This window comes from Gobio gobio (assembly GCF_949357685.1).
Source record: "Gobio gobio genome assembly, chromosome: 20".
Taxonomy (NCBI): domain Eukaryota; kingdom Metazoa; phylum Chordata; class Actinopteri; order Cypriniformes; family Gobionidae; genus Gobio; species Gobio gobio.
In genome coordinates this window covers 18988649-19002901 of record NC_137113.1, presented here as the reverse complement: position 1 = coordinate 19002901, position 14253 = coordinate 18988649, and the positions used below count along the sequence as shown (strand labels likewise).

The following is a 14253-nucleotide window of genomic DNA, read 5'->3' as shown; positions in this document are numbered from 1 at the left end:
CAACTTCAACCTTGTCTCCCACCCACCAATCATCATCAGTTATGTGTACCACCGCACCCACCCCCAACACGCATGGCTGGTGTGCGCGCACACGCACACACACACACACACACACACACACACACACACACGTTGCAGGTCCGACTGACAGAGAGCCTGTTCGGATGAAAAGCGATTCAGTGAGCTCAATTATAGTAACGCGACTAACGCCGCATTTTTTTCCTCAGTAACGCTAACGGCGTTGTAACGGGAGAAACAGTAATTCGTTTGATTACTCGTTACTGAAAAAAATAATTCCGTTAGTAACGCCGTTTATCTGTAACGCCGTTATTCCCATCACTGGACCCAACATCATCTGAAAGTGTTTGAGAGGAGTGTATGCACCAGACCTGAGGGAAACCGCTCGGTTCCGAACAGAGAGCGCGCGCTGTGACGTCAGTCGAACGTTCATCTGTAGTGAGTCTAACACTGTTCCCAGAAACGAAACGTTCTGTGTGGGAGACAATGAGCTCTTTGCCACATTGATTCTGAGGCCCAAGCATTTCAAATGGTTGAGAAGCCAAGATCTGTGGTTCAATAACTGTATCTCTGACTGAGCTATTATGAGCCAGTCGTCGAGATAGTTGAGAATTCTCATTCATCGAAGCCTCAGCGGGGTTAGCGCTGCTTCCATGCACTTCGTAAACGTAGACCAAAAGGGAAGCACCCTGTATTGGTTAACTTTCCCCTCGAAGGCGAATCTCAAGAATGGCCTGTGATGAGGGGCTATTTGTATGTGGAAATAGGCATCCTCTAGATCTACAGTGAAAAACCAATCTCCCGGGCGAATGTGCATGAGGATTTGTTTCATTTTCAACATTTTGAACGGGCGCTTCATAAGGGCCTTGTTCAGATGTCTGAGATCTAGAATGGGCCTGAGACCACCGTCCTTTTTTGGTACAAGGAAGTAACGACTGTAAAAGCCTGACTCGCTCTGTGAGGGGTGTACGGCTTCCATCGCCCCTTTCATTAACAATTTTGATATTTCGGTTCGAAGCACGTGACTTGTGTCGCTTCAAACCGTTGTCTCTACCACGGCGTGAAAGCGCGGTGGTCTGCGAGCAAACTGTAGCGAGTAACCTTGTTCTATTGTGTTCAACACCCATTTTGAAATGCCGGGAATGGCCCGCCAGGCCTCGCCCTTCGAAGCCAGGGGCTGAATTAACATGTGGGGCGAGTCGCTGGGTAACAGGGACTTGGTGGCCCGATAATGTTGTGTTAAAGTGGCTTTCACCAGAGCGCGTTTGTTCACGGGCTCTCTGACTGGGAGGGAATTGTTTCCCGCTGCCTGAGTGCAGGGAATAGAATATTGGTGCTTGTGTACAGGCAAGCACGTTTGAATACGGGCTCGTTGACTGTGAGGATAATGTTACCAACCACCTGAGTGCAGGGGGCTGGGGAACATGGGGGAGTGATTGAGTGTAGGGGTACATGCTTTAATGCTGGCACACTGCCTACAGGGAAATAACCCTTTTTGTGATTCATATGGGTCGCCGTGAAAACTGAGTTTGTGTACAGGCGAGCGCACTTATTTGCGGGCTCGTTGGCTGTGTATGTAATGTGCCTAGCCGCCTGGTTGAAGGGAGCTGGGGAACGTTTTGGAAGAGAGCGAGGTGGTAAACCGGCCGAAGCTTCGGCGGCTCAGGTTTCGACACATTGCTGGGTCGGGGACCTCGACGCTCCGGCGGTCTGCTGCGGCTCGTAGAGTGGGAACGCTGTCCGGGCTTAGAAGCCGTGCGAGGCTTGTGAGCTGGTGGCGCCGCCTTGGTGGGCTGGGCTGGTCCAGCCTTAGCGTGGCGGCTAGCAGAGGAGCTGGAACGCTTGGGCAGGAAATGTCTCATTGCCTGTGAGGCCTTTTGAGCCTCGGTGAAGCGTTCTGTGAACAGAACCACAGAGGGACCGAATAATCCTGAAGGCGACATGGGCGCGTCCAGAAAAGCGGTCATCTCGGTTAGTTTAGGCCACAAATGGCGCTCCAACACCGTCAAGTTGGCCATGCATCTGCCGATAGCCTGAGCGTTGGCCTTGGTCGCACGCAGGGCCAAGTCAGTGGCGCCGCGCAGGTCCTTCAGGGCCTCAGTGTCAGGGACAGACTCATCCAGAGAACGGAGGAGTTTGGCCTGGAAGACCTGAAGCACCGCCATAGAGTGTAGCGCTGAGGCCGCCTGGCCGGCGGAGGCGTACGCTCGACCGGCGAGGCTGGAAGTAGTGCGGCAGGCTTTAGATGGGTGTACAGCCTTTGACTGCCATCCCCTGGCGGAGGGCAGACAAAGGTGTGCAGCGACAGCTTCCTCGAGGGGAGGAAGAGCGTGATATCCCTTTTCCTGAGCGCCATCTACCACCGAGAGCGCGGGAGAAAAAGCGGATTTGGCGCGAGATGAAAATGGCACCTTCCACGACTTGGATAATTCCTCGTGGACTTCTGGGAAGAAGGCAGCGGGTTTTTGAGTGGTCGGGTGGCGGCGGTTCTCAAAAAAACACTCGTCCAGTCTGCTTCTCATGGGCTCCTGGGGTTGAGACCAGTCAATACCGAGGTCGTCCACGGCCTTAGTGAGCAGGCGCATAAGCTCAGCGTCAACTGAGGTTTTGCCGCCCATGGCAGTCCGCTTCGAAGTAACGTGCTCCGAGACGGTGTCCGACCACCCGCTTTCAGATGCAGCAAGCAAAAGGCTGTCATCCTCCTCCTCTTCCGTTCCGCCGAAGGAAACAGTAGCAGCCGCCAGACGAGGGGAGATGTGCTGTTCCTCGGCTAACAAATCCAGAGCTCAGCGAGGTGAGTCGCTGAAGAAGAATTAATCTGACTAACCTGGCGACAGGGTCTTTTATACCCTTGGCTATGCAAATTCTGCTGCCCCTTGTGGCGGGAATATTAGAGGGACCCGATTGGTCCTTCCTGCCCAGCGGGCTCGCCATAGGTTCCTGCAGTTGCAGCGGCACAGCCAATCAGCACGCTGCTGCTTCCTGCTGAGAGCTGCACTGCGTTTCACATGGTATTTTTAGGACAAAAATGTGCTTCAAAATCTCGTGGAAAGGAAATTCCCCTAGCTTTTAGCTAAACGCAATACGAGAGTACTCTCGAAAGGGAACAGCCTTTATTAGGCTATTGATATGTGTGATTTTTCTACACATATTTTTCAAAATGACAGTATCTTTTCATATGTAAAACATATGTTTTTTTTATTATATATGTTGCCATATAAACCTTTTGTAAAAACAGAGGGGAAAAAACGTTTAGTAAATAGTTATTTTGCTGTTACCCGCTCCGTCCTTTAGGTGGCAGTGATAAATACCGAGTGTATATCAGCTGTCATTTACAAAGCACTGAAGGCAGAGAAGTGGGTGTCGACGTTGGTGTTGACATTGACCAGGAGCACTATACAAGTTCTCAACAGTGAAATGGCAGTATTGTCAACCGCTTCAAATACACGATTTCAGCCGGACAGTTGAAAACACAGAGCCGTCAGATGACTGTGCACTTCGGTTGAATTTGTGAAAGTGGTTGTGAGTAAAGTTACACTGTTTTTCTGGGTTGGGACAAGACAGCATACGAGGTCAATGATCGCAACAGCTCGTTTCTCAGAACAGTTAGACTGTTTGTTTTACTCAATTATTGCTGCTGTTTTTCCACATGTATGGGTAAATAATTAGGGAAATGATTTTTACAATTTACTTTTTGATGCATGAATTACTAAATCACTACAGAAGTGGCTGTTTTTTTGTTGTTGTTGTTGCTTCAAAACAAGAATATAATGATATACCATTCATTTTGGGTTGTAATGTAAACCAATATTAACCAGTGGCAACTAGTAAGAAAGCATGTCCGTTATAACAATTAACTTGCAACGTTTATTATGAACATGTAAAATATCATGCTATAATAAATTATAATTGATTCTGAATATTGCAGATTGTATCAGTATCATTCTGAACCTTCCTATCACCACACATGCACTTGCACACGTCGTTCTAGTTTACGTGTTGTTTACAGCATGTCCATATTACTTTATTTCCACAAAATATAGGTACTTTCTTAGAATTATGCATGCAATATCGTTAACCAAAATGTTCTTGTGAATTTTTTTTTATGTTTTTAAAGATGTTTTGAACATTATAAATGTATAAATACTGTAAAAAAAACATTTAAATACCAATACTACTACTATTAATAATAATTATTATTATTATTGCTTTTTAAATAATGATTTTAATAACCATAGTAGAGCTTAATGGAAACTCCCATAGAAAGGTCCAATGAACATATAAAGCCTTTAATGCTGAGAAAATCAGTTATGGAAGGTAAACTACAGCAAATTAAAAATGTGCTTCACTTTTGTTGACGTTAAAAATGAACAGTGATATAGAAATATGGGAAAGATTTCAGGTAAACAATTGTGGTGGTTTGGATGGAATATCACACCTTGAATTGTCAAAAATGGCTTTTAAATATCTGTACATTGTAGTGGACGTCGTGCATCATAAGGTGTAACGTGATGGCCCAGGCATGACTGACTGATTTCTAGTACACAAGAAGCAAACATGCGTATCTTCTCATCACTCAAAGTTAATGAATGCGTCTGTTTTAGGTTATCAGTATGACTCGTGATATCATTCTTGGAGATGAGCTGCCCGACTGGGTTGGGGCAAAGGAGTTTTATCAGAAGTATGATCCCAAAGAGGTGATTGGCAGGTGAGTATTTGTATTATTCAGCAAGTGTTTTGTCATTTATTGAGATGTATTGTTGTGTGCAATTAAAATGTCCCGTATGCAGAGGTGTGAGCAGTGTGGTGCGCAGATGTGTCCACAAACACACGGGGCAGGAGTTTGCAGTGAAGATCATTGAGATCACTGCAGAGAAAATGACAGAACAGCAGTTAGAGGAGGTGAAGAGCTCCACACTGAAGGAGATCCATGTGCTTACTGTGGTGAAGGGCCACCCGTCCATCAGTGAGTCTGAATGTTGCTGCTTGTGTTTGAAAGGATGTGTTCAGCCCTTTCTGAGTTCTAATCTTATTTGTGCTCTTTTTCAGTCACACTTATCGATTCTTACGAGTCAACAACCTTCATATTTTTGGTATTCGACCTGTAAGTATATTATATTATATAACATACAAAATGATGGGGGTCATCATTTAAAAGAAATTAATACTTCAATCCAGCAAGGGTGCATTAAATTGATCAAAAGTGAATGGTAGCATATATGTTGGAAAATAAAAAAACATGCACTATTTTTTGTACAGCATGAGGAGAGGAGAACTATTTGATTATTTGACTGAAAAGGTCACTCTCAGCGAAAAGGAAACCAGGTGAGTTTTTTTTTTCTCAAATCTTGCTTTTAAAGGGTTAGTTCACCCAAAAATGAAAATTCTGTAATTAATTACTCACCCTCATGTCGTTCGACACCCGTCAGACCTCCGTTCATATTCAGAACACAAATGAAGATATTTTTGTTGAAAGCTGATGGCTGAGAAAGGCTTCAGATAGGCCTCCATTGGCATTCAGTACATTGACACTTCCAAGATCCATGAAAGGCACTTAAAACGTCGTTACAAAGTCCATCTCACCACAGTGGCTCTACAATAATTTTACGATGCGACGACAATAGTTTTTGTGCGCAAAAAAAATCAAAATAACACCTTTATCCAACTTGTTCTTGTCTTCCGTGTGTGCCTCCACGACGCATGCGCGAGAATATGACGCAGATCCGGCGTTCGGACATATGACCCAGAAGCGATTTGTTTACAAGGAGAGGAAGACGCGCGTATCTCAGCTGTTGAATTCTACATTGATCGTGCTTTAGATCTCGGCGTAGTGCTCAAAATGGGGCTTAAGTGTGCATTTCATGGATTCCCGAACGCCGCCGCTACGTCATATTCTCGCGCATGCGTCGTGGAGGCACACACGGAAGGCAATAACAAGTTGGATAAAGGTGTTATTTTGATTTTTTTTTTGCGCACAAAAACTATTGTCGTCGCATCGTAAAATTATTGTAGAGCCACTGTGGTGAGATGGACTTTGTAACGACGTTTTAAGTGCCTTTCATGAATCTTGGAAGTGTCAATGTACTGAATGCCAATGGAGGCCTATCTGAAGCCTTTCTCAGCCATCAGCTTTCAACAAAAATATCTTCATTTGTGTTCCGAATATGAACGGAGGTCTGACGGGTGTCGAACGACATGAGGGTGAGTAATTAATGACAGAATTTTCATTTTTGGGTGAACTAACCCTTTAAGTTTCTATGGTAGCAAATTTTTCGTCTCACACCATATTTTGGTTGCAAATGTTCTTGCTTTTAGGAGTATGATGCGTGCTCTCCTGGAGGCTGTCCAGTATCTACATTCTCTAAATATTGTACATCGTGACCTCAAACCTGAAAATGTGTTGCTAGACAACCAGGGACACATCAAACTTTCTGACTTTGGCTTTTCAGTCCAGCTGGGGCCTGGTGAAAGACTGAGAGGTGAGAAAATCAACACTGTTCTTGCACAGTGGCAAATCAAATACCCAAAACCCATACATTGTTTGAACACTTTGGCAATTTCCCTTGTTAGAGTTGTGTGGAACACCAGGATATCTGGCACCAGAGATTCTGAAGTGTTCCATGGATGAGACTCATGAGGGATATGGAAAAGAGGTTGACCTGTGAGTAAATACTCATATTTCTTAATATGAAACCTCTCTTTGGGTCACAAAGCATTGTGGATGGTTCATCGTCTGTTCCATGTTTTCCCACAGGTGGGCTTGTGGTGTGATCCTGTTCACACTTCTTGCTGGGTCTCCACCATTCTGGCATCGCAAACAGCTGCTGATGCTGAGAATGATCATGGAGGGCCGGTACAAGTTTAGTTCTCCAGAGTGGGATGACCGGTCTGACACCGTCAAAGACTTGGTGAGATGCTTAGCAGTGTCTTAAACGGATAGTTCACCCAAAAATGAAAATTATCCTATAATTTACTCACCCTCAAGCCATCCTAGGTGTATATGACAGACGAATACAATCCGAGTTACCGCCTTCCGTATTTAATTTACGAAGAAAGTGTAACGCCTCCCACGGTTCAAAATGCTTGTGCTACGTCCGACGTCATCGTCCCACCATTTACGCTTTTTTTGTAAGTTAAATATGGATTTTTCTTACACAAACCCATCGATTCGCTTCAGAAGGCCTTTATTAACACCCCCCCCCCACGCCGTGTGGATTACTTTTATAATGGATGGATGCATTTTTTTGGTCTTCATATTATGGGCTGCAATTCACTGCCATTATAATGCTTGGATTAGCCCGGACATTTATTAATACAACTCCGATTGTATTCGTCTGAAAGAAGAATGTCATATACACCTAGGATGGCTTGAGGGTGAGTAAATCATGGGGTAATTTTCATTTTTGGGTGAACTATCCCTTTAAGGCCCGTTCACACCAAGGACAATAAATATAACGACAAAGATATAGTTCTAAAGTACATTCTAAATATAAAAGAATAGTAGAGTCCACGCTAAAACTATAATGATAATGACACGGTGAAACAATATCGTTCAGAATGAAAAAAACATTGACAGCCAATCAGAATCCATCCTGCTTTAAAGAGCTTGAGCATTTAAAGCAGCAGTCAACAAAACTCATTGTGAATTAACTGAATGATGTTGTCCGTTGGTGTGGACACTAATAAAGTCTTCTTATTGTTATCATTCTTGGTGTGAACAGGCTTTTAGCCTGGAGCATACAAGCTAACTGCCAATATTGAGAAATGTACCCAAATGTGCTTTACACTCTTTTCCCTTAGATTTCAAGGCTTTTAGTGGTGGAACCCACACTTCGCCTCACAGCCGAGCAAGCTTTAGCTCATCCTTTTTTCCGTCAGTACCAAAAGGAGGATGTGCGGCTCTTTAGTCCGAGGAAGACCTTTAAGGTGTGTGTTTTTCTTTTTTCATTTATATACACACTACCATTCTAAAGTTTGGTGTTGCTGCATTTATTGAATTACAAATACAGTAAAAAGAGTAATATTGTAAATTATTATTATTACAATTTAAAATAACCTCTTTTTTTCCCCATTTTTTACCTTATTAAAGTGTAACTTATTTCTATGATGGCAAAGCTGAATTTCCAGCATCATTACTCCAGTCTTCAGTATCACATGATCCTTCAGAACTCATTATAATTTGCAGCTCAAGAAACATTTCTTATTGTTATCAATGTTGAAAACAGTAATGCTGCTTAACATTTTTGTGGAAGCTGTGATACATTTTGGGATTCTTTGATAAATTCAAAGTTCAAAAAAATATTTATTTGAAATAGAAATCATTTGGAACATGTAAATGTCTTTACTACCACTTCATTGTATCAATTTCACAAAGATCATACTGACCCCAAGCTTTAAAACAGTAGTGTATGTTTATTTATTTATTTTTGGTAGTAAGGATTACAAATTGGAGCATGCAGTCTGGCATATATATTGTATGTAATTGCGGTTTTGAAAATCGTTTTCAAAGGTCTTTTCAGGTTTTTCTAAATAAATTAGTTTTACAGTATAATTCCAACTGTAATTCAAAACTGTTCTTTGCATTTTCAGGCCCTGATCTTGACCGTGTTAGCTTGTATACGGATACAATGCCACTACTATAGAGCTAGACCATTAACAAAAGAGCTCCTAGCAAGAGACCCTTATTCCATCCGCGGTGTGCGCAAGCTGATCGACGGCTGTGCTTTCCGCATATATGGACACTGGGTCAAGAAAGGGGAGCAACAGAATCGAGCTGCTCTGTTCCAGAACACTGCTAAAGTCCTTCTACTGGGCCTTGATGACCTTGAAAACTAAAGGTCATGGTTTTTGTTTCTAAAGATATCCCTCATCTGTCCATTTACAGTTTTAATTGTTTTTGTCTTTTTTTTTGTGTGTGGTTAGGGACTATAGCCCACCTGTCCAGAAGGGGCAAAAAACACAGCTATTTATAGATGATTTTTTTTTTGTCTTCAAAGAGTGATGGTGCTTTTTGATTTTAACAGCATGCCATGTGACCTAATTTTAACCACTCACTGTGCTTTTTTTATTTTAATGTATGGTTTTATCACCGCTGGCGACGGTATCTTCTGATATTGCTTATTATATGGACCAGCTTTATATAGAAAAAAATAACTAGGATTTACAATTAGATTGGACTGATCTTGTTTCCTAGTCAAGCTCTTTAGCATTTGTCTGTTTTTGACACAAAGCAGATTGCATTTGAATTTATTATTACCGTTATGCTTCGAAAACAATTCCTGGTTGTTGAAGCCTAAACCATAGATGGACAGGGAACATTTTAACAGGATTTTAAGCCTTTTAATACAAAGGATAACATACTTGAAACAGAATTACTACTGAGAGTTGTTTTAAAATCCTTACAACATTGTGTGTACAGGTTTTATTCCTTTTTATTCTCAACATATGTTTTACCACTTGTTGCTTTTTATCACAGTTGAATATCCATTCATCATCAAGGTACTGTAGTAATTCTAATCAGGTATACATATATGAATAATATAATTACTGTATTTTGTGTGTTTTTACTTTTTTGAAATGTGATTTTCAAAACTAAACTAAAGATGTGCAACATATTGGCTTACTTCTTAACTTGAATCTTGGCCTCCAGTTTACTAATGGTATCATTAATCTGATCAGCACTGTCCTGCAGACGTTGTTGTAGCTGAGCAGTCAAGCGCATCACTTCATCCCTCACTTCTTTTTGAACTATGGACTTGAGCTTGGATTTTGAAGAAGACCCTTATGGGGGAAAAAAGCATTCATAAATACATATGAGTGTGTTTTATTTGTTATATGGAGTGAGTATTACATATTAGAGCATGCGGTCTGCCATAAAGATGTAAACTCTATTTAAAACAAATTAAATATATATATATATATATATATATATATATATATATATATATATATATATATATATATATATATATATATATATATATATATATAATACACCGATCAGGCATAACATGACCACCTTCCTAATATTGTGTTGGCATGGACTCCACTAGACCCCTGAAGGTGTGCTGTGGTATCTGGCACCAAGATGTTAGCAGCAGATCCTTTAATTCCTGTAAGTTGCGAGGTGGGGCCTCCATGGACTTGTTTGTTCAGCACATCCCACAGATGCTCGATTGGATTGAGATCTGGAGGCCAAGTCAACACCTTGTGCTCCTCAAACCATTCCTGAACAATTTTTGCTTTGTGGCAGGGTGCATTATCCTGCAGAAAAGAGGGCACAGCCACCAGGGAATACCGCTTCCATGAAAGGAATTGCAGAGAATGGTCTGCAACAATGCTTAGGTAGGTGGTACGTGTCAAAGTAACATCCACATGGATGGCAGGACCCAAGGTTTCCCAGCAGAACATTGCCCAAAGCATCACACTGCCTCCGCCGGCTCACCTTCTTCCCATAGTGCATCCTGGTGCCATGTGTTCTCCAGGTAAGTGATGCACACACACCTGGCCATTCATGTGATGTAAAAGAAAATGTGATTCATCAGACCAGGCCACCTTCTTCCATTTCTCCGTGGTCCAGTTCTGATTCAGCGGTGGACAGGGGTCTGCATTACTGACACTAGGCACTACTGACTGGTCTGCAGCTATGCTGCCCCATACACAAAAAATTGCGATGCACGGTGCATTCTTACACCTTTCTATCAGAACCAGCATTAACTTCTTGAGCAATTTGAGCTACAGTAGCTTGTCTGTTTGATCGAATCACACCAACCTTCGTTCTCCACGTGCATCACTGAGCCACCCATGTAGCAAACAAGAGTTCTGATGCTCTGACCCAGCTGTCTAGCTATCACAATTTGGCCCTTGTCAAACTTGCTCAAATCCTTACGCTTGCCCATTTTTCCTGCTTCTAACACATCAACTTTGAGGACAAAATGTTCACTTCCCACCCACTAATAGGTGCCGTGATGAAGTGTTATTCACTTCACCTTTCAGAGTTCATAATGTTATGACTGATCGGTGTGTATGTATGTATGTATGTATGTATATATTATATTATATATATATATATATATATATATATATATATATATATATATATATAACAAAAAATATAAATATTACATGTAACACTTTACAATAAGATCTTGCCAGTTAATATTAGTTCATGCATTTTGCTATCATTAACTAACAATGAACAGTAGTATTTTTATTGTAAAGATTAATGAATACTGTAATACATGTATTGTTCATTGTTGGTTTACTAATGGAACCTTATTGTAACCTTAACCTTATTAAGTGACTATTACCATCTTAATAAAAAAATACTGTTCAACTGTTCATTGTTGGTCCATGTAAGCTCAAATCCATTAAATAATACTAACAGATAAAACGTTTGTTTTTAATCATGTATTAGTATCCGTTAGTACTGTAATTTATTACTACCTTGGTTGGAACTGTCTGTGTCTGTGGTCTTCATTTCTGGTAGTGCGGCACTTTGTTGAACTTCTCCATCCATGTCTGTCTCTCTCTCAGTTTCTCTTTCTCCTTCTGCAGCACTTTCTGTAAACAACAAATGACAGTATACTTTCAAAACACAGGTGTGTGTGTGTGTGGATAGGTAGATAGATAGGTTATTTTATTGTGAGTGTGTGTGTGTGTGGGTGGGGACAGGTAGATAGATATCAGGTGTGTATTAGTATACCAGATTGGGCAATCTCCTCTATATCTGTGACCTCCTCGGGTATTCCAATATATGACAAGGATATATCCAGCTGTACCTTACCATGCAAGAGGAAGAGATCATAAAGTGAATTGCTCTGTTAACATACATTAGAAGCTAATACTAATAATACTACACATTATTTGGCCTGACAAATTCACAACTTCAAACATACCTCTGGAGTAAAAATGTATTTGTATAAAAAATAATGTCTCATATATGTGTTGATGAAATAGTATAAAATTTGTGTCACTTGCTCCGAGCTGAAAAGGTCGATGCTGAAAGGAGGCCTCTGTGTTCAATAGGGGAAAGAACAAAAGAGGTTTGAGCACAAAAACGTTATAGCTTTCTAACAGTTATTTTTCTAAGCAGATATGATCTACTACTCTACTGTTCAAAATTTGAGGTTGGTAAGATTTTTGAATATTTTTGGAAGATGTATGTTATGCTCACCAAGGCTGCATTTATTTGATTAAAATACACTACAAAATTAAATAACTGTTTTCTCTCTTAATATGTTTTAAAATGTAATTGATTCCTGTGATGGCAAAGCCATTACTTCAGTCTTCAGTGTCATTATCTTTCAGAAATCAGTCTAAAATGCTGATTTGCTGCTCAAAACATTTCTTTTCATTATCAGTGATGAAAATGGTTGTGCTTCTTAATATTTTTGTGGAAATGCATTGATGCATTTTCAATCTTTGATGAATTTATAGTTCAAAGGAACAGCTTTTATTTGAAACAAATGTTTGTAACAAATGTTTTTACGGTCACTTTTGATCAATTTGATGATCAAATTAAATTTGACTGAATTAAATTATTAAATTATCTTTTTCCAAAAAATAAAACCCCACACTTTTGAATGGTATATTGTATCTACATACCCTGACTGAATGGCAAAGCAGAAGTTCACAGCAGTAGGTCAAACATTGATCTGTGTTATTGAGGGGTGTTTCTGAAAATTTGACAAAAATGTTTTAATATTATGTAAGTATAAGAATATTATCTTGACTGTTAATTCTACAATAACGTGGCTGCATCACCTGTGCTGAACTGATGCACATTTTTTATAATGGAGATGAGAACAGATGTTTGTTCCCTGTTGAAGTTTTTCTCTCTGCAGAACACAACTAGATTTGTATACAACTCAAGAAGTACTCTCTGTTTTGGCTGAGGCACATCAGAGACCAATGCACGCCACAAAATCCTAGAAGGGAAGAAAACGATGTGCATTCATGTAAGATCAAGCAATGTCCTAAACATCACACATTAATTATTATTAAAGTCATTCCTGTTATGCAACACTTTCTGTAATTCATGTAGGTCAGGGAAGCATTTCTATAAAAAGGGTATAAAAGATTTGCAGACATTTAAACTAATTAATTAATTATAACTACTAGGTTACACAAAGGCAGGAAAATTAGCAGGTTGCCAAACAAGATAAAAGAAGTAAAGTTAGCCACTGTTCAGGGATGGATTTATTTTTGCCTACAAGAGGATGTCAACTTTACGTTGATTTGATATATTAAATCGAAACAAGAAGTTACAATGAAATGTTTATAACGAAATAATGTTGTAGACCTTATTCATGCGCCATCTTTGATCGACATAGTCGACCATCTCTTCAGTGGGTTGTACTCTGTTTTTATTATTTATTTATATAAATAAATAACTGTTATGTTTTGGAATATCTTTCCAATAGATTTCCGTAGACAATTCTAGGAGCTTATGCAGCTTTTTACAGCGGATGCCATTGAAAACACGACAAGTTTATCCCTCACAGCCTCGCTTTCATACCTATCATGGCGCTGCTCTGAATAAGGTCTATATACAATTAACCCAATATACATGTTAAGCAATATTTATAATATGTAAACCTTTCAATCTCTGGAATGGAATTGACCTTATCAATCTCTTCCACATCACAGTGTTTCAGATCTGCCCTGAAAATGCAGTCAACAACAATAATGATTTAGGATGTGTGTCTAACGTAAATATGCTAAAATTGCATAGTTTGTTGTTGTTGTTTTGAGACCTACCATAACAGCACCCGTGCTCTAGGATGCTGCTGGGGCACCTACAGAAGATTACAATTAATGTACAAAACTGTATCATATTTTGGAGAAATCACAAGTTATTCATGATCTCTAGATTCCATGAAAAAGTATAGTTTTTACCTTAATGTTCACAAAAGGCTTCATTTCTCCCTACTGCCAGCCTCTAAAAACAGCTAAAATCATTAATCTAATCCTGTATGTGTATCATCGTATCCTAGCAACTCTTTTTTTTCCTTCTGTAAAAAGCCCCCACCAAGCACTGTTCAGTAGCGCCAAATTAAAAGCCACGAAATCTTCACATGAGGATGCACGTTATTAATTATTTTTAATATAAGATTGAAACGATTAAAAAATAGTTAATTCATTACACGTGTTTTAAACAAATCAATGAATAAACTAATATTAAGAACAAAGCTTTAAAGCTTTTATTTTCACCCCTGCGATTTGGGGGAAGTG

General features: G+C 40.2%; 2 protein-coding genes across 2 annotated transcripts; one reads left to right on the top strand and one right to left on the bottom strand.

Annotated features, from left to right (window-relative positions):
• The first annotated feature begins 3348 nt into the window (after positions 1 to 3348).
• Positions 3349 to 9646, top strand: phkg2 (phosphorylase kinase, gamma 2 (testis)). Its single transcript, XM_079801596.1, has 10 exons — positions 3349 to 3540; positions 4623 to 4726; positions 4809 to 4984; positions 5068 to 5122; positions 5278 to 5343; positions 6334 to 6497; positions 6589 to 6679; positions 6773 to 6926; positions 7819 to 7944; positions 8608 to 9646. The coding sequence occupies exons 2-10, from the start codon at positions 4632 to 4634 to the stop codon at positions 8851 to 8853; spliced, it is 1173 nt and encodes a 390-aa protein (XP_079657722.1). The 5' UTR covers positions 3349 to 3540; positions 4623 to 4631; the 3' UTR covers positions 8854 to 9646.
• On the bottom strand, positions 9340 to 14037 carry cfap119 (cilia and flagella associated protein 119). Its single transcript, XM_079801597.1, has 9 exons — positions 13918 to 14037; positions 13780 to 13817; positions 13618 to 13683; positions 12784 to 12947; positions 12625 to 12695; positions 11916 to 12032; positions 11723 to 11798; positions 11464 to 11580; positions 9340 to 9798 (listed from the first exon to the last, which is right to left on the bottom strand). Exons 1-9 carry the CDS (start codon positions 13939 to 13941, stop codon positions 9638 to 9640), a joined length of 834 nt encoding a protein of 277 aa, XP_079657723.1. The 5' UTR covers positions 13942 to 14037; the 3' UTR covers positions 9340 to 9637.
• Positions 14038 to 14253: the final 216 nt, after the last annotated feature.